This window comes from Sinohyriopsis cumingii, chromosome 8, assembly GCF_028554795.1.
Source record: "Sinohyriopsis cumingii isolate HCF-2022 chromosome 8, ASM2855479v2, whole genome shotgun sequence".
NCBI classification, from domain to species: domain Eukaryota; kingdom Metazoa; phylum Mollusca; class Bivalvia; order Unionida; family Unionidae; genus Sinohyriopsis; species Sinohyriopsis cumingii.
Genome location: NC_142968.1, coordinates 98,188,873 through 98,213,019, shown reverse-complemented (window position 1 = coordinate 98,213,019; position 24,147 = coordinate 98,188,873). Strand labels below are relative to the sequence as shown.

Genomic DNA, 24,147 nt, shown 5'->3' with positions numbered 1-24,147 from the left:
TGGTACTTGAAGTTTATGTAGATATACACACACATACACACCTCTCCCTCAATAACTTCTGCACATCAGGGTCCAAAAACATAGACCACACTATAAACGAGGGCATGATTTACTGAGGGACCTCCCAAAAATCTGCTAGACATCCAGAGAACCACAGGGTTGAGGGGGGGGACTCAATAAAGCAATTTTTCTGATGAAGTTGTTAATTTTTCTATTTAAATTACATTTGTTTTCAAAATGTCCAACATCTGAAAGATCGATAACATGATTCCAGCTGGTTTCAACAACCAACATGGTACATGAATGTTTTCGTGTATTACATGATGGATTTTTGTTTTGTTAAATAGTCTGGGTCCCAGAGTGGTGTATAATTTTTTTTGTGAAGCAAGGAGTCTACTAAGCATGGAACCAGACTAACTGTTGATACACTACCAAACAAGATTCCTTTTTTCACAAACATGCAACATTTATTTTGTGAGACAATCATCTACATCGAAACTAAATTTTTGTATTGTTTAATTAGGAAAATATGATGACGTGATTTCATTGCAAGTAACAGTGAAACTTCTTATCATCCTTGAAGAGATCTCTGTGTGTGAATTCAGGAATCCTTTGAAACTTGTTTTCCCCATAATTGTCCGTATCTATAAAACAAAGTTCTTTATTTTATGAAGTTCTCATTTCGCTTGATTGCCTTGCTTTCTTTGATCACAGTTATGAATGAGTTGGTTATTTTAAGGTAGTTTAATTAGATTATGTACACAATAACATTTAAAACGGCATTTGATTGATCAACTGGAATGAGGTAACCGATGTATGATCGGGGCCACTGGTTCTTAAACATGTAGGATTTATATTACCGGTAGGTTTTATATGCCTTTTAATGTTTTTTTAAAATTATTATTCCACCTCTTTTATTTGATTCAACGTAGACATAATTAACATTATAACAGAAAAGGAGGCCAGCTTTTTATGTAGTGCAACATTACCACAACTACTTCTACTATTCTGATATAAAACACTGTTGGCACTTAATTGGGTTCTCAGAGAAACGCTCGCGGACATTTCTGTTATGATAGATTGACACATTTTACATTTAAATACAAGAGGACACATTGCATTTATGATGATTACACTTGCAATGAACTAAAAGATAGAACTAGAACAAAAATTTCAATTTATAAAAAATTATTAAATTGATATTTATTTATTAAAGTACAATGCCTTCACTATGAGTAAGTAACATTTTCATTCTTTGAAATTTCCTTCAATACCGTTAATTACGGTGTACTAAGAATGTCATTTGGAAAAAAAATGTACGAAATTGTATGACTTCTCATTAAAAGTTGATATTTCATAACGTTGATTAACATTTCCAGGTCCTATCGACCATGTTTCAACAATAAAACTAGTTATATATCAAAGTTTCCATTTCCAATTTTGATAGCAATTTTCTTCAAGTTCAGCAAATAGGTTTAAAATTTTTTTTGTATTTTCTGGTTGAAAAAATGGGACCCACACCTGACCCCACATTATAAGCGTGTTCACAAGTTATCCGCTTGCGAGTTATAGAGGGAGTGGTATATATATATATTGTTGTTGTTGTTGTGGGGTTTAATGCCATTTTTCAGCACACGATAGGCTATACATGGCAGCCAGTATTAATGGTGGAGGAAGAACCTGGGAAAACCACGGAAAGATCCAGCAACCCACGAGAAGCTACTGGCAAGCTTTCTCACATGCCCACATTGGCTGAATCTTAGACTTGAACCGCCACAGACAGAGGCAGTGATCTGTAACGAAGAGCGCTTTTTGGTAGGTGTGGGGGCAGACCTACTATAAGGATATATGTAGCTTTAATGTATTAAGACAATTTCACAAATTGTAAACAGTTTGTATCAGACTTACTGTAAAATCAGAAATATTGGTGTGGGATTTAGTTTTGTTTATATCATAGATAAGAAGTCTCTGCAGAATTAAAATTCACTATGAGAAACAGTGTTTTCGATTGGATGTAAAGTTAATCAGTGCGATCCTATCAAATTGTATCCCTACAGAATTATTTGTTTACTCCTAAATCATGAAGTTGTGTCACCACAAATATGTATGGTTTTAAAGTAACATTGGATAATATTTATATGTAGTACTCAGTAGAACAGGCATATTTCCATAAATTGTACTTAGCACTAAGTAAGGCACACCTATTTCAATTTTATCAGACACCTGTATATTTTCAATACATCTAATTCTTCAGTTATGTACAGTTTTCAAGAATCTCATTAATGTTGTAAATGGCTATTTAGAGAACTAGGTAAATGCACCACCATGCTGAATAAAGCAAAACTTGAACATAAATCACAACAATTCATGTTCTACAAAACCTATATGATACTGCCTCATGAAAAATGTTTACATTATTTAATAGAATCATTTTACTTTTTCTCCAGAAATAAAAAGATGAATAAACCAATCATATTTTTCCCCATGAAATATGTTCCATTCCTTTTTCAGTTATAGGCTTTAATGTGTAAATATTATCATACGTCATTCAGTTATTATGTTGTGCATAGACTTGTGTATGTATTGGATTTTTTAGACAGAAAGGGATATTGATATTCTGCCATATATTGTAAAAATTGTTACATATTGTTTTGAAATTTAAAAGAAATGGTTGAATGTTTCAGGCTATTAAAGCCTCTATATTTTCATTGTTTGAAAGCAGTATAGGTAGGTAAACATTTTTGAAATAGTTAAATAGTCATATATTTTAAGTTCTTTAAAAGACAAATAAGATTCATCTAACTCTAAATGCTTTTCCCAGCCTACTGATTATGAGGTATGAATTTGATAGATTTTTAATAATGTAATGTTTTAAAGTTATGCAAAATATACTTGCTTTTTTTAATTATGCAAGATTTGTTTGAAATGCTTGTTTTCTTTGTGTGTCACATAAAAGGCTACATAATATGCTTGTTGGATGCTTATGTAGAATGGTATACTGATATAGGAATAGTCTGTTGGATGCATATGTAGAATGGTATACTGATATAGGAAAAGTCTGTTGGATGCATATGTTGAATGGTATACTGATATAGGAATATTCTGTTGGATGCATATATATAATGGTATACTGATATAGGAATGGTCTGTTGGATGCATATGTAGAATGGTATACTGATATAGGACTAGTCTGTTGGATGCTTATGTAGATTGGTATACTGATACAGGAATAGTCTGTTGAATGCATATGTAGAATGGCATACTGATATAGGAATAGCCTGTTGGATGCATATGTAGAATGGTATACTGATACAGGAATAATCTTTTGGATGCTTATGTAGAATGGTATACTGATATAGGAATGGTCTGTTGGATGCATATGTAGAATGGTATACTGATATAGGAATGGTCTGTTGGATGTATATGTAGAATTGTATGCTGATATAGGAATAGTCTGTTGGATGCTTATGTAGAATGGTATACTGATATAGGAATAGTCTGTTGGATGCTTATGTAGAATGGTATACTGATATATAAATAATCTGTTGGATGCATATGTAAAATGGTATTCTGATACAGGAATAATCTGTTGGATGCTTATGTAGAATGGTATACTGATATAGGAATAGTCTATTGGATGCATATGTAGAATGGTATGCTGATATAGGAGTAGTCTGTTGGATGCTTATGTAGAATGGTATACTGAAGATATAGGAATAGTCTGTTGGATGCATATGTAGAATTGTATGCTGATATAGGAATAGTCTGTTGGATGCATATGCAGAATGGTATACTGATATTGGAATAGTCTGTTGGATGCATATGCAGAATGGTATACTGATATTGGAATAGTCTGTTGTATGCATATGTAGAATGGTATGCTGAGATAGGAATAGTCTGTTGGATGCATATGTAGAATGGTATATTGACATAGGAATAGTCTGTTGGATGCATACATTATGTAGAATGTTATGCTGATATAGGAATAGTCTATTGAATGCATATGTAGAATGGTATACTGATATAGGAATAGTCTTTTGGATGCATATGTAGAACTGTATGTTGATATAGGAATAGTCTTTTGGATGCATATGTAGAATGGTATACTGATATAGGAATAGTCTGTTGGATGCATATGTAGAATGGTATACTGATATAGGAATAGTCTGTTGGATGCATATGTAGAATGATATACTGATATAGGAATAGTCTGTTGGATGCATATATAGAATGGTATACTGATATAGGAATGGTCTGTTGGATGCTTACGTAGAATGGTATACTGATATAGGAATAGTCTGTTGGATGCATATGTGGAATGGTATACTGATATAGGAATAGTCTGTTGGATGCTTATGTAGAATGGTATACTAATATATGAATAATCTGTTGGATGCATATGTACAATGGTATACTGATACAGGAATAATCTGTTGGATGCATATGTAGAACAGTATACTGATATAGGAATAGTCTGTTGGATGCTTATGTAGAATGGTATATTGATATAGGAATAGTCTGTTGGATGCATATGTAGAATGGTATGCTGATGTAGGAATAGTCTGTTGAATGCTTATGTAGAATGGTATACTGATATAGGAATAATCTGTTGGATGCATAGATTATGGAGAATGGTATATTGATATAGGAATAGTCTGTTGGATGCATACATTATGTAGAATGGTATGCTGATATAGGAATAGTCTTTTGGATGCATATGTAGAACTGTATGTTGATATAGGAATAGTCTGTTGGATGCATATGTAGAATGGTATACTGATATAGGAATAGTCTGTTGGATGCATATGTAGAATGGTATACTGATATAGGAATAGTCTGTTGGATACATATGTAGAGTGGTATACTGATATAGGAATAGTCTGTTGGATGCTTATGTAGAATGGTATGCTGATATAGGAATAGTCTGTTGGATGCATATGTAGAATAGTATACTGATATAGGAATAGTCTGTTGGATGCATATGTGGAATGGTATACTGATATAGGAATAGTCTGTTGGATGCTTATGTAGAATGGTATACTGATATATGAATAATCTGTTGGATGCATATGTAGAATGGTATGCTGATGTAGGAATAGTCTGTTGTATGCATATGTAGAATGGTATGCTGATATAGGAATAGTCTTTTGGATGCATATGTAGAATTGTATGTTGATATAGGAATAGTCTGTTGGATGCATATGTAGAATGGCATACTGATATAGGACTAGTCTGTTGGATGCATATGTAGAATGGTATACTGAAATAGGAATATTCTGTTGGATGCATATGTAGAATGGCATACTGATATAGGACTAGTCTGTTGGATGCATATGTAGAATTGTATGCTGATATAGGAATAGTCTGTTGGATGCTTATGTAGAATGGCATACTGATATAGGACTGGTCTGTTGGATGCATATGTAGAATGGCATACTGATATAGGACTAGTCTGTTGGATGCATATGTAGAATGGTATACTGATATAGGAATAGTCTGTTGGATGCATATGTAGAATGGCATACTGATATAGGACTAGTCTGTTGGATGCATATGTAGAATTGTATGCTGATATAGGAATAGTCTGTTGGATGCTTATGTAGAATGGTATGCTGAGATAGGAATAGTCTGTTGGATGCATATATGGAATGGTATACTGATATAAGAATAGTCTGTTGGATGCATATGTAGAATGGTATGCTGATGTAAGAATAATCTGTTGGATGCTTATGTAGAATGGTGTACTGATATAGGAATAGTCTGTTGGATGCATATGTAGAATGGTATACTAATATATGAATAATCTGTTGGATGCATATGTAGAATGGTTTACTGATATAGGAATAGTCTGTTGGATGCATATGTAGAATGGTATACTAATATATGAATAATCTGTTGAATGCATATGTAGAATGGTATACTGATATAGGAATAATCTGTTGGATGCTTGTGTAGAATTGTATGCTGATATAGGAATAGTCTGTTGGATGCATATGTAGAATGGTATACTGATATAGGAATAGTCTGTTGGATGCTTATGTAGAATGGTATACTAATATATGAATAATCTGTTGGATGCATATGTAGAATGGTTTACTGATATAGGAATAATCATCTGTTGGATGCTTATGTAGAATTTTATGGTGATATAGGAATAGTCTGTTGGATGCATATGTAGAATGGTATGCTGAGATAGGAATAGTCTGTTGGATGCATATGTAGAATGGTTTACTGATATAGGAATAGTCTGTTGGATGCATATATATAATGGTATACTGATATAGGAATATTCTGTTGGATGCTTATGTAGAATGGTGTACTGATATAGGAATAGTCTGTTGGATGCATATGTAGAATGGTTTACTGATATAGGAATAGTCTGTTGAATGCTTATGTAGAATGGTATACTAATATATGAATAATCTGTTGGATGCATATGTAGAATGATATACTGATATAGGAATAATCTGTTGGATGCATATGTAGAATGGTATACTGATATAGGAATAATCTGTTGGATGCATATGTAGAATGGTATACTGATATAGGAATAGTCTGTTGGATGCATATGTACAATGGTATACTGATAAAGGAATAATCTGTTGGATGCATACATTTATATTGAATGATATGCTGATATTTCAGTAGTCTTTTGAATGCATATACATAATGGTATAATGATATGGTAGTGGACTGTTGGATGTATATATATATTTGGTAAGCTGATATTGGCAGTTGTCTGTTCAATGCATACTGGTATGTATAATAGTAAACTGATATAGCAATTGTCTGTTGGATGCATGCTGGTATTTATAATGGTATGCTGATACAGCAATTGTCTGTTGGATGCATACTGGTATTTATGATGGTATGCTGATATGGCAAATGTCTGTTGGATGCATACTGGTATGTATAATGATATGGCAGTTGTCAGTTGGATGCATACTGGTATGTATAATGATATGCTGATGTGGCAGTTGCCTGTTGGATGCATACTGGTATGTATAATGATATGCTGATATGGCAGTTGTCTGATGGATGCATACTGGTATGTATAATGATATGCTGATATGGCAGTTGCCTGTTGGATGCATATGTATAATGGTATGCTGATATGGCAATTGTTTGTTGTATGGATACTGGTATGTATAATGGTATAATGATATGGTAGTGAACTGTTTGTTGTATATATAGAATGATATGCTGATATGACAATTGTCTGTTGCCTTACAATTAAAGTGAATTTACTGTTAATGACTATGAAGAACAATGTTTAAATCTGCACCATTCATTTTATATATCCTTTGAAATTTCTCCAAACGTCTATCTAGATAGAGAGCTGTAAATGTTCTTTTATTTCAACAAAACATACAGAACTAAAATGATTCAAAAGTGATCTGAAGAATGATTCAAAAGTGATCTGAGGAATGATTCAAAAGTGATCCGAAGTATGAATCAAAAGTGATCTGAAGTATGAATCAAAAGTGATCTGAAGTATGATTTAAAACTGATCTGAAGTATGATTCAAAACTTATTTGAAGTATGATTCAAAAATTATCTAAAGTATGATTCAAAAGTGATCTGAAGTATGATTCAAAAGTGATCTGAAGTATGATTTGAAACTGATCTAAAGTATGATTCAAAAGTGATCTGAAATATGATTTGAAACTGATCTGAAGTATGATTCAGAAGTGATCTGAAGTATGATTAAAAACTGATCAGAAGTATCATTCAAAACTGATCTGAAGTATGATTCAAAACTGATTTGAAGTATGATTCAAAATTGATCTGAAGTATGATTCAAAACTGATTTGAAGTATGATTCAAAATTGATCTGAAGTATGATTCAAAATTGATCTGAAGTATGATTCAAAAGTGATCTGAAGTATGATTCAAAACTGATCTGAAGAATGATTCAAAAGTGATCTGAAGTATGGATCAAAAGTGATCTGAAGTATGATTTGAAACTGATCTGAAGTATGAATCAAAACTGATATGAAGTATTATTCAAAATGATCTGAAGTATGATTCAAAACTGATCTGAATTATGATTCAGAAGTGATCTGAAGTATGATCCAAAAGTGATCTGAAATATGATTTGAAACTGATCTGAAGTATGATTCAAAAGTGATCCAAAGTATGATTCAAAACTGATCTGAAGTATGATTCAAAAGTGATCTGAAGTATGATTAAAAACTGATCAGAAGTATGATTCAAAACTGATTTGAAATATGATTCAAAACTGATTTGAAGTATGATTCAAAATTGATCTGAAGTATGATTCAAAAGTGTTCTGATGTATGATTTGAAACTGATCTGAAGTATGATTCAAAAGTGATCCAAAGTATGATTCAAAACTGATTTGAAGTATGATTCAAAACTGATTTGAAATATGATTCAAAATTGATCTGAAGTATGATTCAAAACTGATCTGAAGTATGATTCAAAAGTGATCTGAAGTATGATTCAAAATTGATCTGAAGTATGATTCAAAACTGATTTGAGGTATGATTCAAAACTGATCTGAAGTATGATTCAAAAGTGATCTGAAGTATGATTCAAAACTGATCTGAAGTATGAAATTGAAACTGATTTAAAGCATGATTTATATTTGCAGTGCACATTTGCATTTTATGCTTTTAGCTTGTATACACAAAAAGTAATGGCTATGTTTACCAGTATGCAGTTGCAGTTTCTCATGCAGAGAGAAATTCTGTAGTGTTACATTTTTTCATCTTCCATTTTACACTGAGAAGGCATATCATATAATCCTTATCCCTCAGTTTTGTCGGTTCATACATCACAAGTGTCAATTCCTCTCTGTAAATTTTGAAAGACTTCATGAATTGAAACAAACTTTGGTATAAGGCTTCATAAAAATAAGACTTCAGCCAAGTCCAGTTTTCATCATTTAAGTCTGTGTGATCTGTGACCCTTGTTTGACTTAACAGCTTTCTGTTTGGTGTTTAACTAAACTTTGACTTAGCACCTTTCCATTTGGCTTTGAACCAAAGTTTCTTCACCTATGCTATGTTGGCAGTATCATCCATGTCACATGTGACAGCCAGTCATTTCCTTAGGAATTTTGTGATAGTATCAAGGTAAGCATGCTGTTGCATCACCAAAGTAAAAAACAAAGCTTATTATCAATATGAAAGTGAAAAAATAAATAGAAAAGAAAATACATACATAGTCAAACCCCTCAAAACCACACATTCATTGTGTATTGGAATCCCTATAAGTTCAACAAAAATGTTGGTCTGAATATTTCAATGTTTAATATCTTTTTTTATTTTCTAAAGTAAACAAAAGATCCTCAACGCCAAAAAGCAAAAGCTTCAATACAAGATTGCAATTTTACATTTTTTAAATAAAAAAAGCCTTTAAAACTGGAACTTACTTCAAACTAGGAAATGTATTGTAGCTGCTAATTTCCTGAAATACTGGTCCAGATTATTTGAGGCTAACCGATACTGTAGTAGGCTTATTAGAGAGTTTAAAATAATACTTGACACGTGTGTCAACACGGATTGTAGTAGGCTTATTAGAGAGTTGAAAATAATACTTGACACGTGTGTCAACACGGATTGTAGTAGGCTTATTAGAGAGTTTAAAATAATACTTGACATGTGTGTCAACACGGATTGTAGTAGGCTTATTAGAGAGTTGAAAATAATACTTGACACGTGTGTCAACACGGATTGTAGTAGGCTTATTAGAGAGTTTAAAATAATACTTGACACGTGTGTCAACACGGATTGTAGTAGGCTTATTAGAGAGTTGAAAATAATACTTGACACGTGTGTCAACACGGATTGTAGTAGGCTTATTAGAGAGTTTAAAATAATACTTGACACATGTGCCAGCACAGATTGTAGTAGGCTTATTAGAGAGTTGAAAATAATACTTGACACATGTGCCAACACAGATTGTAGTAGGCTTATTAGAGAGTTTAAAATAATACTTGACACATGTGCCAACACAGATTAGGGTGCACAAAAGATTAATCTGAAATCTTTATTCCATAAAAGTGACCCACTTTTAAGGCAAATTCTTAATAACTAAAACACTTGTAGATAAGTCATTTAAGAAATATAATGTTTATCTGCTTATTATCAAATTATAATTGGTAAATAACCAGTTTTATCAGTTTTCTTAATAAAATACATGTCTTTGGACATTTTTAACCAGACATGTGGCCATGCTTTTGATGCTTTGCCAACAAAAGTGCCCACAGACTGGTTAGTCATTTGTCATCCTCCATTGCTTTTGAAAGCCAATTCCAAGACTCACACATCAACAGGCCTTTTTATTTCCAAAATTATGGGAGTCATCAGTCTGAAACCTGTCTTGGACACTATATTCCCATCTCTTGACAGATATGTTAGGTTTGGGAATTTGAAAACCTTTTTCTTTGTGTATCAACTGGAAATCCTTCCTTGACTTGCAAAGATGGTTAACAACATTGTGGCAATAGTGCTTGACATGGTCTTTAGCAATCTGAAAACATTCTTGACCCTCTGTATTATGGACCTGATGACGGAGATTGCTGAGTGTCAGTCTTATGTACGGTGCATGTACTCAACAGGGCAGCTGAACACTCACTCTCCAGTTCCATATCTTCATTCGTTAACTTCTATCTCATGGACCGCTCTGGTGGCCTAGGGGTTAGAGCATCTGCCTCAAATGCGGGAGGTCATGGGTTCGATCCCAGGCCGAGTCATACCAAAGACTTACAAATGTGGTACTTACAGCTGCCTTGCTTGGCGCTCAGCATTAAGAGGTTAGTGTTAGGACTGGTCAGCCTGGTGTCAGGATAATGTGACAGGGTGGGACATCATGCTGCATGTTTGCGGCATTATGCCCCAGTGCTAGACATCACTTTAAACTGCCACACTGCAGACATCATAGCGATATGACTGAAAAATTGTTAAGCTACATTGAAAATCCAAATTACACACACACACACACACCAACTCATGGAAAGAGATGTATTTCTGTCCATGTCATTGCTGTTGAAGGGTCATTCACAAATAACATCCAGTATCTTCCATTCTTCTATTCCATTGACACAGGGAAAGGTAATCCACTTTCAGGCCCTTTTCCTTGTCTTGGGCCTATTTTGGGGAGCCATCAATGACAAAACATAGGGATTTTAGAGCGGGTTTCAATCAAGTCTCTCCCTGTCTGCTTTCTCACAGAAAATGATGACATGCTTGTGCCATCCTTTTCTGACATCCAGTTGGGAGGAAGGCTTCAGTACATTGCCACTTTATGGCAGAGACTTGGCTCCAACACCTGTGGGTTTTGTAAATCATTTTGTTACATTTGTCTCAAAAGACCCATCCAGAACCCATGTTTTGCAGGAACAGGTAATCATTCTTCTTATGAAAAGAGAGGTAGAGATTGTTCACAAAACCATCAAGAATTTACTCTGGACTTTTCTTAGTTTTCAAGGCTTATGGCAACGTTTGACTTGTCATGGATTTAAGCTCTCTCTCAACTAATGCATTCAGGCACCAATGCTCAGAACAGAGACACTAAGGTAAGTCTTCATTGCTGGGCAGACTGAGATTTTACTGTCAGCCCAGACTTCTTATACCTTGCATATGTCTTCATATTTATATTCATTAGTGTTCCAAGAAATTCCTGAGGTTTGCACACAGTGATTCAGTTTACAAGTTCACTGTATTCCCTTTTCGCCTGTATCTCAGTGCCGAGCTCTTTGTGAGCAACATTATCAGAGCAGTGTCATGGTTTAGAAACACTTCCACATCCATTACATTGAACTACTTGAATGACATTCTACAAAAGGATCAGGTGAAAAGTCTTTTGTACCAAGACTTGTAATGCCTCAGTTTGCTCTCACATTGCCTTGGATTCCTTATCAACAAGGGCAAAGTTGATCCCCTTCTATCTCAGCTATTATTCCACTAGATGTGGTATTCAGAACCTTCTTAAACTCTTCTCTTCTCAAAACAGTGGCTTGGAAATCATCAATATAGTGTCTTAGTTATTCACTCAGAGAATCGAGTTTCAGCCTGGGAATTTCATCATCTCCTTCACAAACATCATGGCTGTTTTATGCCATCCATTTATGATACTCCTGCAGATGATCGTTCTGTCTCTGTGGCAGTCACAACTTTGCCCTCTAAACCAAATGATCAGTTTCTTTCTACATGATCAGCTGTGGAAATCTTGCTCCATACACATTCCAGTATGACAGGCTGGGTGTCTACATACTGTCTCTCTTTCTGGGGCAAAATTATGGATCAACAACCTCTTGAACTTAGTACTGGAAATTGCCTCAAAAATTGCTGAAAGATGTGCTTGTGCAGGTTTTCAATTTGAACTCAGAGATGTTGAGCCTGTCATATCAAGCAAACTCACCAAAAGGATAAGTTCTCTGGACAAATATTAAACAAAAGGTCCATTTCTGTGCAAGCTTCTGAGAGGAAATAGTATTCTTCCATAGTGCAGGTAGATACACAGCCTAAAAGCCTCATTACCACAAAGAGCTAATCTCCTTCTATCACTCTTTAAACAGAAGTTAATTTCTTTTGCATTTAGGGGTTACATTCCATGATTTCACACATATTCTGCATGCATGGAAGGGAGGACATAAGCCAGAAAGAAAACTTTTGCATCTGTTTATCTTCACTGTAGGCCTTGGCCCATTGTCTACAGTGGAATTTTGTGTGGGTTTTGATGTGGCTGAATAAGGTACTTTTAAAATCTGCTGGCTTACTTATTGTACAAGGCCTGCATCCAGGCAAAATGATTGAGATATATGCCATATCATTTGACCCAAACTGTCATCGGTTCTGCTATGATTGTTTGGTTTCTCTCATAATGCCCCAGCATTCTTTGTTAAGAACAGGATTCCACTCATGAGAAATCAGTCCTTTTGCCTTGAAACTCCTGTCTGCTCTTGATCTTTCATCCTAGGGGATCAATATGACACATTCAGAACTCTGATAAGGTACCTGAAGCAAAGTGACTTAATCAGACAAGTGAAATCTTGCCTGTTCTTATCATTCAACAAAGGAAGGAATGATATTTTCACAAAGGCTATCTCATTTTGGATACATTGGGTTGCCATTCAACCAAGAAGGAATGATTGGGTTGTCTGCTCATGCTGCAGGGAACAAATGTAAGCCCAGTTGAAACTATTATGCATATCGACCTATGAGGTTAGAAGTCATTTGTACCCAACTGATTCTTAACTGACATCATTAGGTCTCTGGGTTGGAGGTAGGGATGACATTTTCCAGCATTTACCTCTGAGACTTTTCATTGCAAAGGCCTCACTTTGAGTTGGTGGGACCTATGGTGGGACATCATGACAAGTTGCCTACCCAGGCTGGTGGGACCTATATCAGCAGCACAACAGGCTGCCTTCCCAGGCTGTTGGGACCTATATCAGCAGCACAACATGCTGCCTACCCAGGCTGTTGGGACCTATATCAGCGGCAAAACAGGCTGCCTACCCAGGCTGTTGGGACCTATATCAGCAGCACAACAGGCTGCCTATCCAAGCTGGTGGAACCTGTATCAGCAGAACAACAGGCTGCCTTCCCAGGCTGGTGGGACCTGTATCAGCAGCACAACAGGCTGCCTTCCCAGGCTGTTCAGCAGTTTGATAGTAAGATGGGTTACTCTACTAATGTTACATTTGCAGGATCAAATATTTTTCACCCCTGCAAATCCAGCATTAGAATAGGGCACTGGTGATGTAATAGCCCTTGACTTTTCACACAGGGACATCATGTACTTACATCTACATCCTGCCTGTTCTCTGAAATGATGATTATGTAACATATTTGAAGAAGAAACTGAGTCTTGGATCAGAATGTTTCTTTGATAATGCTTATCCAGTTATAATATAGGTACACCCTCCCAAGCTCTCCCCACATTAACATCCCATGTAGAGGAACTGATGATAGTCAAGATTTGGTTCCAGTTCCTGTATCCAAGTGGGGACTATATTGTATAACATGGTCATTGCTAGCAAATGACCTCTCAGCACTTGTGCTGCTATATAAAAGCCAAACAACATAGTATCTTGAGTTGCCTTGGGAGGGCTGGATTTGAAAATTAGTGGTTGTACTCATTTATGGTCAGATGAGTATCATCAAAGAACCATATTTAGTCCCAACTTTGGTTTCTAAGTCCAGTACTTAGTGTGCAGTGAGGATGATATTTTTTTGCTGTTATTTTGCTTGTTCTAAACCACAGCAATATTCTTTGACATTTGTTGCAGAACATTTGTGTTAAGTTGTAGTGATGAAGTCTCTGAAGTGATTGTTTTTTGCAAATTACTTTTTTTGTAAATGTATTCAGTATTACAACATGCAAGAAATACATCGTAGTTGCTAATATTGTACTGTGCAAACTGTAAACAGATTTTTAATATTCTGCAATGTTCTCACCCAAAAATTAATGCATTTTGTAGTTGAAATAATGTTGTATTGTATTTGCCGGCCTATAAGTCGATGCGGAGTATAAGTCTAATCAGAAAATTTGGCCAGTTTTTCATCCTTCATCATAGTTAAGTTGATGCTGAGTATAAGACGAAGCCAGAAAAATACATGGGATTGTGTTTTTCACTTCATTCCGCACAGCATTGCAAATTTTGTCCTATCTGGAACTCAGTAACCTTTCCAGTTATGATCATTTAATGTAACTAAAAGAACCTAATTTGTTTCACACAAAGTATTTTAAATGTATTATGTACTTACCCAAAAATGTATTGAGTTACATTGAGAGGATAAAACTCGCAATGTTGAGTGGAATTAAATTATAGTAACTTCCAGTTTCAAAAATATTTAAAGTACCACTGTATGCTTTTTCAGATTACCAGCAATAGGGAAATTGCATCATTACTACTAAAATGTTTTTTCCAGATTGTTTTTTAGTTTTGTTTTTGGGATGGATGGGAAGAGAGATACAGAGAGAAGGATGCATATTTATTCCATCACATTTTTCTTCTTGCACCTCGTGATCAAAATAAAGTAGGCTCCGATATATGAAAGAGAGTTCAGTTCTTCGTTGTCGTTTTTTTTTACCTTATTGCCCCTGTGTTGTTCAAGCTCTTGTCAAAGAGAAAAAGCATTAATAAACGAAACAGTAAATGTAAACTATGAAAATACGTACCATACTCTTTCAGGGTTTAAATATTCACAATAGTTATATCCATATAGACTCCATTAGGTTAATAATGACCTTTCCATTCCCAACAAATAAGATTATGTTTAATGTGCATGTACTCTTCCTGTACTTAGGCGGCAATTGTTTTTGATCTTTGCTCATGCTAGATGTACTATTAATTGCTGTCAGTTCCATCAGCAACTTAAAAAAATGTCAAAGGCTGAGAAGTTTACACGAGTAACTACTTGGCATTTCCTTTCATTATAATACGCTATTCATAATACCCATGGGTAGCCTCATGTCCCTATTGATAGCCTTGCTAATCTGACCTGGTCTGCAGAATCTTGACCTCAAACAGGTGTTAGTTTGGAATGACTAAATACAGCAGCAGCATAATTAATTAACATGTAAATACCACTACAAAGCCATGTGATTCTTTTAATAATGGAAGTGGCAACAAAAATAGAAGGAATTACTTACCTAGTGGTATTAATTGATAATTGAATAAGGTACTACACTTTTACATGAGTAAGATCAGTCATCAAGTAAGTGAACAATATAGATTTACAATTGTGAAGATAGCTCTCTCTGTCTGTCTGCCTGTCTGTCAGTCAGTCTCTCAATGGGGCATACGTTTTATTTGATCATTAGGCGCTAGAAGAAAATTGTGATGGAATATGTTTTTGTCATGGTTATTCATCTGCTAACTTTTGAATTCTAATGCTCATATATGTAATCAAATTTAAACACTGTATATTACAAACAACATACGTTACTGGTGCATGCTGTTTTAGTTCAGTTACATCTGATATATGTAAATTTTTAATACTGACAATTATGTCATCATTTAAAATACTCAATGTCTGATCCTATATTTTTTATACATGATCTCTTACCCAAAATGAAATATGTTTTACACATTATTTTTTGTACTCTTGGAGAATTATTTTCCATACGAAAAATATGATAAAGCAATTTGAATGACATAATCCATAAAGTCGATTCGGAGTATAAGACAAGGCTAAGATTTTCTGGTCAAAAAGTATTGTCTTATAGGCCGGCTAATATGATAGTTGCTTTGGGGTTGAAGGCCATTTCTTAGCACACGATAGGCTATATATGGCAGATAGGTGAAACAAAATCTCTTCCAAATATGTTGATAGAGAGAGGAAAATAGAACCTGTGCAGAAAAGATTTTATGTTGGTCAAAAGCTTTTCCCAGGTCTCCTATGTCCCCAGGGTTAGATATCCAACTACTGCGCATTCTAAAAGTCTTCACAAAATCCATATCTCCCAATCAGTTTGGATAATGAAGTACAAACGGAAGAGGAAAGCTATAGCTAGTAGTTAATTTGAAATGGAATTTTTTTGTTGTTCGAAGTTTCTATCATCATCACACTGCTGTACAGGGGAATTAATTAGTTTCTTCAATTCCTGCAACATAGTTACGATTATGTGTTGAAGTAACTCACAGGATGCTCTAACATTTTCACATTAGTAAATAGCAGTAATTGTAGTAGTAGTAGTAGTAGCAGTAGTAGTAGTAGTATTGATTTTTTTATATGACTATAAAGCTGCCTAAAAATGTTGATTAATTTCTTTTACTTTTCTCAAATAAAAACATGCAAATAACATTAGACAAGCAATTCATCTTATTGTCCTTCATTAGAATACTTATAAATAGTTTCTTTTATTTTAATAAACTGAATGCATGATATAATTCAGCCAATCAGTTTAAAGGTAAGTTCTGCAGAGTATAAAGTTTTTGTATCTTCCCCTCCAATTAGTTGTACTAAAAATGGTTACTATTAAACTTTCATGTGCAGAATTTTATTTTCTGTAATTTTGTTTTTGTATTTTAAATTTTATTATGATGCACCAACTCTTAACAGAGTGAGGGAGATGGCTACGACAACAAATTGAGTTTAAATCGAGAGCAATTTTGTGAGGCACTGACCATCATCTTGGGCAGAAAAGGAAACAGAGAAGAGGTAAGACTTGCTGAATGGAGTAGGCACTTTACATTTGAAGAACCAGTAAAAGCACAGATTCAATTTTTTCGTTTTCTGTTTTGTTTTGTTTTGTAATTTGTTGTAGCCTACATAATGAACTGTGTCTTAGATTTTTTCTTCTGTGATAACCTGTAGTCATCTGAGTGCCACACATATAAAAAACAATCCCATCGAGAGAGTGTTTGCCTAGTTTTAAGAAATAATAGATTCTGCTTGTGTTCTGTCTTTTCTGATTTAGTTATTAGTGTGCCAATCAATTTATAGGGACTGTATATTGAGCCTATGACCACATAATTTTATTACAACCCTAAATGCATGCATGCAGTTTTAATTAGAATTTTGAAACTCAGAAAGTGGATGCATCTTGATGAGTATTACACCCGTTATCAGAAAAGTTGGGTTACAGTGACTTATACTAAATGCATCACTGATTTTGGTTCAATTTTGTGTTTTAAGTTCATTTTTCAATCACAGTTGATGCTAAAATGCTTGAACTGGAAGGTCAAATTGATCTTTATTAGTATATCACTCTCACAACAAAAATGATCATTGTGACCTATATTTAACATTTTACAGGTGTAGGTTCAGTTTCTTAACATTTAGCTCATGACAGCGTGGGATTTCTGCATCCTATACACATGCTGAAACCTGGTGAGAAGCACCGTTTTCACAAACATAGGTCACTGTGACCCGTATTTCAAGCTGGTTCTCATTTTTAAACAGAGATACTGTAATGTGGCAGTCTGCTCAAAATGGCAGCCATATTCGAAAGACAATGAAACAGATCTTAAATGACTAGTGGCACAAAGGGTTTAAAAGTATTTTAGATCTTGATAAATTCATGATTGCATTAAACAAGTATTTTTTAAGATAATTAGGTACCTGTTGATGTTTGAAGCTGTTGTCTCAATTTAATTGCTCAAAAACATATTGTGACTTTCACTTGGAAATGAGAAACGAGGACTCCTTAGACTGTGCCATAAATCAAATGTTTATTAATACATTATTGCGAAACATTGAAAATTATAATTCGTTCCAGACCAGTCAACCTTTAAAACTTTTGTATAATGCTTACTGAAATGACCACTAAATTCTGAACTTGTGAAACAAGAGCAAAGATTCCAAAACGTGATTGTTGTTGTCAAAGCTGGATATTGGCTGGTCTTGGTTTGGTTCCAGTCTTTGTTTTCATGTAAGAGACTCAGTAAATTGTAAGAGAAAAGACTAACTTGTATAAGGGGTGCCTGGCCAAGAGTAACTTTTATAATAAATATCTTAGAAGCTTTTAATAGACATTTTATTCATGCAAAGTGCCTATGTGACCAAGATTGTTCTTTTATATCATTGCATTGTCAGAAAATATCTAACAGATGGAAACACATTGAGGGCTCAAAAGTTTGCTGGTAAATTCTGCACTGCATTACACCTCCCAAATTACTTGGAGGATTACCATGAAACTTTACACACATTTATTCCCTGGTCTAGATGGCCCTAAATGAAAAATCATTCTGGTCTGACATCTAATTTTGTTACCGCTACTCCTCCTAAATGGATGTCATATCAATTCAGGGTTTTAAACAAAATACTTCTTAAGATGTGTATTTGGCCTAAGTAAAAGTAGAGTTGATGTGATGTCCAATATGACTACCATTGCAGCCATCTTGAAAAATCTTTTTATTGCTACTCCTCTTGAAGTGAAAGCAATACAAATCAGCATGAGGCTTTCACCAGAAGACTTCTGGCATCTAGTTGGTCTTAATTGAAAATTGTATTGCTAATTTCCTATATGGAAAATCATAGTGACTTTCAGGTTTTACCTGAAGGCTTCTTATAATGCCTAGTTGGTCTGACATGAAAATAGTGCCAATGTGACATCCAGTATGGTCGCCACCTTGAAAATCATGTTATTGACATTCTTTTTGGCCAGAATATTAAGTATATGTAGTTAGTCCTGAATGATGGTGCCAATCTGACCTTAAATAGGGCCCACCAAGACAGTCATCTTTACAATCTTTTCAGCACTTCTTCACCTAAATGGAAAGTATGATAATGGTCACATGGTATTTTAGTGATATTGACATAGGGTTGTCACCAGAAGATTTATGATGCCTAGTTGTTTCTGAATTAAACTGATAATCTGGCATCCATTTTGACCATCTTTAAAATCTTGTTAGCACTACTTCTCCAGAATTGATGGTCATATCAACGTTGATTTTTCACCAATAGACTTTTTATCATATCTAGTTGCCCCTATATGCAAATGGCGATAATCACATATCAGATATTGCTGCCGTAATAGCCATCTTGAAAATCCTGCTATCTCTACTCATCTTGTCTTAACGAGTATTTATATTATCTTGGGGTTTTCACTAAAAGCCTTACAATGATGCTAGTTTGTCCTAAATGCAAACAGTTCTGATCTTTTATTCAGTATTACTGCCATTACAGCTAATTTGAAAATCTTACAGCTCAAGAATTTTAGACATGGTTTCAACACTAGGCAGTTAGAAAGAAGAAATGTTATTATCTTGAATTCCTGGATATGACTTTTGGAAGTAGAGCATTATCCTCTCATTAGAACTTTATTTCCTTTATTTTAAAAAAAAATGCTGATCATCATAGTTTTGTGTGCTTTCAGTATGGAGAGCTATTTGACAAGGTTGATGTGACAAGGGAGGGAACTGTGGACTGGGATAAGTTTGCTTCCCATATGTTGCTGGAGTTTTATGAGAGAGATGACCGCGTAAAATCTACGCAGGTCCCACAATGGAAGGATATCAAAACACTTCCAAGGTATGAATTAGATATAACTTACAGTCAGCTTTAGTACAAGTAGAGCACAGATTAATCTTGTTCTCCTTTTGCTTAATTAGCAGGTTGTGCCTTTATTTCTTCAGAATTTGTGTTGCATATTGTTGAATTGCCAAATCTCCTATCAGTGTGAATATATATTACGGTTTGTTCAGAAATCCTGATTAACGTGAAACATTAATAACACGAGACATTAGAATTATTCCCATTATGTAGATATCAGTGTTGGTTTTACTTTCTTCTGTTAATTAGCATTGTGGAAAACCTGTCTTGAAAAACCATTGCTACGAGAGACCACCTGTCTTGAGAGACTAGTTTCTCAGCACATTGATTTACTGATTAATTTAGTTTTATGACCTTACAAGGGAGACCACCTCTCTTAGCATGATAGTTTAGCAAAAGTGATGCTCTTGAAAGACAGATTTTACTGTATTGTAATCACTAAGAGTCTTCTGGCAAGTGTTGATTCAGCTTGGCTAAGTGTTAAGCTTGTTTGATGAAATTTGTCATACATTGGTTTCATTTTTTTTTTCGTGGGTAAATTTTTTCTTTGTTACCATTCCTACCAAATTATAAATTTAGTCAAACTGCAGACATCATAGAAGTAGGTTTGCTGTCACATAATGCAGCTGCAAATTAGGGTCTGTGTTGTTTAATCTACCTATTATTCCTGAAAAACTGCACAGACCAAGATATGCCAGTGCATTATGCAGTGGCAGATCTGTGTCTGTGCAGTTGGTAGACCTATAAATGAGTGTATACAGTATCATGGTACTAAAATTCATAGATTCTCCTCCGTAAGAATTTGCATCTTATTTTGTGGAATTATCTTGACAAATATATAAAAAGAATAAAAAAATAAATATGATTGCTTGAATGGTTACAGCAATACTACAACTAGTCTGAGCAAAAATCAAGCCACCCATCAACATCAATCCCTTGCATATTGTTTTCATTCCAGTACTCAATATCATATGGAGCTGGTTGATGGCATCCTTTGATGTGTAGTGTAGGAAACTGGCTCTTGATCAGATTTCAGAAAAACTGGTTGTAATTATCCATGGCTTTGAGAAAGCTTGGCTTGTATAATTTTACAATTTTGAAATTATTTATGAGAGAAACCTTTGCATGTTTGTGATTTTTAAGAAAATATAAGAATGGAAAGTATCAGATTTTAAGTATACTGCATAAAAAATTTCAACTGTAACTTGTCAGTCATATTCCATTGTTTGATTTTATTTTTTTCTTTGCCTTTTAATTTCAGTCCTCACAAAGAGCTGATTCAGCGAGTGTGTTTCCTGAAGAACATGAACAAATACATCAGTATTAGCAAGGTCTGCTATTGTTAAGGCGTGTGCCTGAAATACTGCAGTTATGGACAAACCATACCATTGTTTATATGCATCCTTATTTTTAACATTTTATGACATACGGCATCTGTTTGTGCTTTTTGAGTATATGGACAGTCAGCTGCAAAGGTTCCCTCATTTTATTAGAAGAAAAAATTATGGTGTAACAAAGATAAAAGAAGAGAATTTCACTTATTAAAAGGCAACTCACCATTTATTTTGCAATTTTGTCATAGATGAACAGTGCTGAATTGTTGGGTTAAATTGATTGCTACTTGATTGCTTTCAGAGTTAGGTCATGGAAAGGAAACTTGCCAGCAGGTTATCAAACCATTTTCATCCTCAGGTTGATAGTTGGCTTAAAATTCAAACATCCGTTTGGCTTTAGGACTGACAATCAGAAGCTAGGATATTGGATTGTTTTTTAGTTTGGGTTGCTTTTGATTGATTGATTGAACTTTTGACTGTTCACTCTTTTGTGCAGCTATAAAAGAATGTTTTAAAAAAACTGAAAACTAGTATAAGTACAAATATTGCTTTGCAGGCAAATAACACATTTTCTTTGGCTTTTTGAAAATTGGATTGAATTTAACATTTTCAACAATAATTTAAAAGTAATTTCACTCACTCACTAAGCAAAATAGAAGAAAAAAATAATAGAGGCTTGATTTTTTAGGGTGCTTTAATTTTGGCTAAATGATAGTTTAGTAATGAAATATTTCTGACATAAATGTCTGCAAAACAGGGTGAAAAGACAAGAACAATTAAAGTCTGGGTAAGTTCTTCATCCCAGCAAATGATGGTCAGTCACCTTATTTCTCTATGATGTTTCCCAGAAAAGCAACATTTTTACATTTTGATTTTTATTGATTAATCAGTATGTCACTATTTGTTTTTTTTTAATTTTAAAAAATGGATTTTATAATGTAGCATTGAATGTCCACTTTCCTTAAAGTACAAAATCTATCAAAGGAAAATGATTTTGAAAGTTGGATAACTGTTAATAACTCCAATTATAAAAACTGTCATTTAATTTTATTTATAAAAGCACTCAAATTTACTTAGGTTTTATTTTCTTACTCGGTATTTCTTGTTCTTAGATTGTTACCTGAAAGGTCTTAAATGGCACAGCACTGTGTCTCGGGGAAAGATATCACAGATGTACACATTGTTTTCACTGCTTTTCCAGAACCATTCAAATACCCAGTTTTCAGAAAATTATTGTTTTTAGATCTTGATTTGTATGTATGTATGTATGTATATATATATATATATATATATATATATATATATATATATATATATATATATATATATATATATATATATATATACAATCCTACCTGTTTATGTCGACATCCTTGGGCCTGAGTAAATAATGTTGATATGGGCGGATGTCAAGATAAGTGTTGGGGAGGTCTGAATAAAAGATACAAGATAAATTTATCAGTAAAGGGTGACCTGTCATCAGTGAGTAGCATTTACACTTTGAGAAAACAAACAATTGAATTTTTGAGTACATGAAGACAAAACCAGTGTGAATTACGCTTGTATGTTGACAAATTACATTTTGGTATCCTTTGTGTAATAAAATCCACAATAAAATATTGCATCAGTCACATTCTGATAATGAACAACATTCACTACAATATTCAATCTCGATATTCAATGTCAGCATTAGCACATGATTACATAGTTGTTATTTACATGCTTCAAGTGCATGTATTCAGATTGGCCTATATTTTGGTCAGTCTGTTCCCATCTTATTACCAAGGGGATGGGGCTGTTCACAGGCAAATGAAAACCTGTCAACAGGATGGTATAAACAGTACATGTATTTAGTTACAGAAGTCATCGTGAAAAGTACATCAAAGCGAACAAGAGATATGCGGCTGATGTGATTAATGAAGGTATAGTATTGTATTCAGTGACACATGCTAAATAAAGTTAAAAAGGAAACTTTCACTGCATAATAAACTTGTTTTAATCACCAATCACTTTGGAAAATGCAAGAATTGATCAGATTTCATTGCTTTTGTTTAAGTCGCCACGAGAGGCCAACTTTATAAGACCAAACAAAAGCCTGAGATTTTTTTATCCAACCAGGACATTAAATCTTGGTGGCAAGACCAACTAATTGTTGAACAAAATATGGGTCTGTACTGGCATCTGGTCGACATAAATGATTAGGTGGGAAAATTAAAGCCTGGCGGCAAGATCAACTAATTGTTGAACAAAATATGGGTCGGAACTGGCAGCTTGTTGATATAAATAATTAGAAAACAAAGGATTTGTTCAAGCTGGGACCAAGGGCTTCTGTCAATGTGTATGTTTATTTTTTATCTCGACATCAACATAAGCATGACAGTTTTGGTAGTACAGTAATAGTTGACCAAGGGACTGGGACTTCGCTTTTTCGTCATAATAGGCGACTTGTCAACATAAGTGATGTTGATATAAGTGGATAGGACTGTATATATATATATATATATATATATATATATATATATATATATATATATATATTTACATACATAAATACATGCTTATAAGTCGAGTCTGACTACAAACTATACAGACCCAGCATAGACACTGATCTTGCATGCATGTCAGGGTCAGTGTTTGCTTGCAGTTAGACTATGCTTTTAAGTGAGTATATATGGTACCAAGTATTTAGATTTTAATGCTTAGCTTTTTCATATTTTAAACTTCTATTAACCTATTTAAAAATATTTTCTATATTTTGACACTTATCACTCTTTTCTTAATTTGACTAATTTAATGATATTTTCTGCAAGATTTAAAATAACTGACTCGTGCTTGAA

At 34.2% G+C, this 24,147-nt stretch overlaps 1 protein-coding gene across 1 annotated transcript in view; it reads left to right on the top strand.

The window, feature by feature from the left end:
- LOC149794209 (cilia- and flagella-associated protein 337-like) overlaps window positions 1-24,147 on the top strand; it is a 208,382-nt gene that overhangs the window by 8,977 nt on the left and 175,258 nt on the right. The window contains exons 4-6 of the mRNA XM_089968319.1: window positions 17,043-17,141; window positions 19,801-19,955; window positions 21,238-21,307. Of these exons, the coding sequence (XP_089824445.1) occupies window positions 17,043-17,141; window positions 19,801-19,955; window positions 21,238-21,307 (324 nt within the window). The remainder of the gene's footprint in view (window positions 1-17,042; window positions 17,142-19,800; window positions 19,956-21,237; window positions 21,308-24,147) is intronic.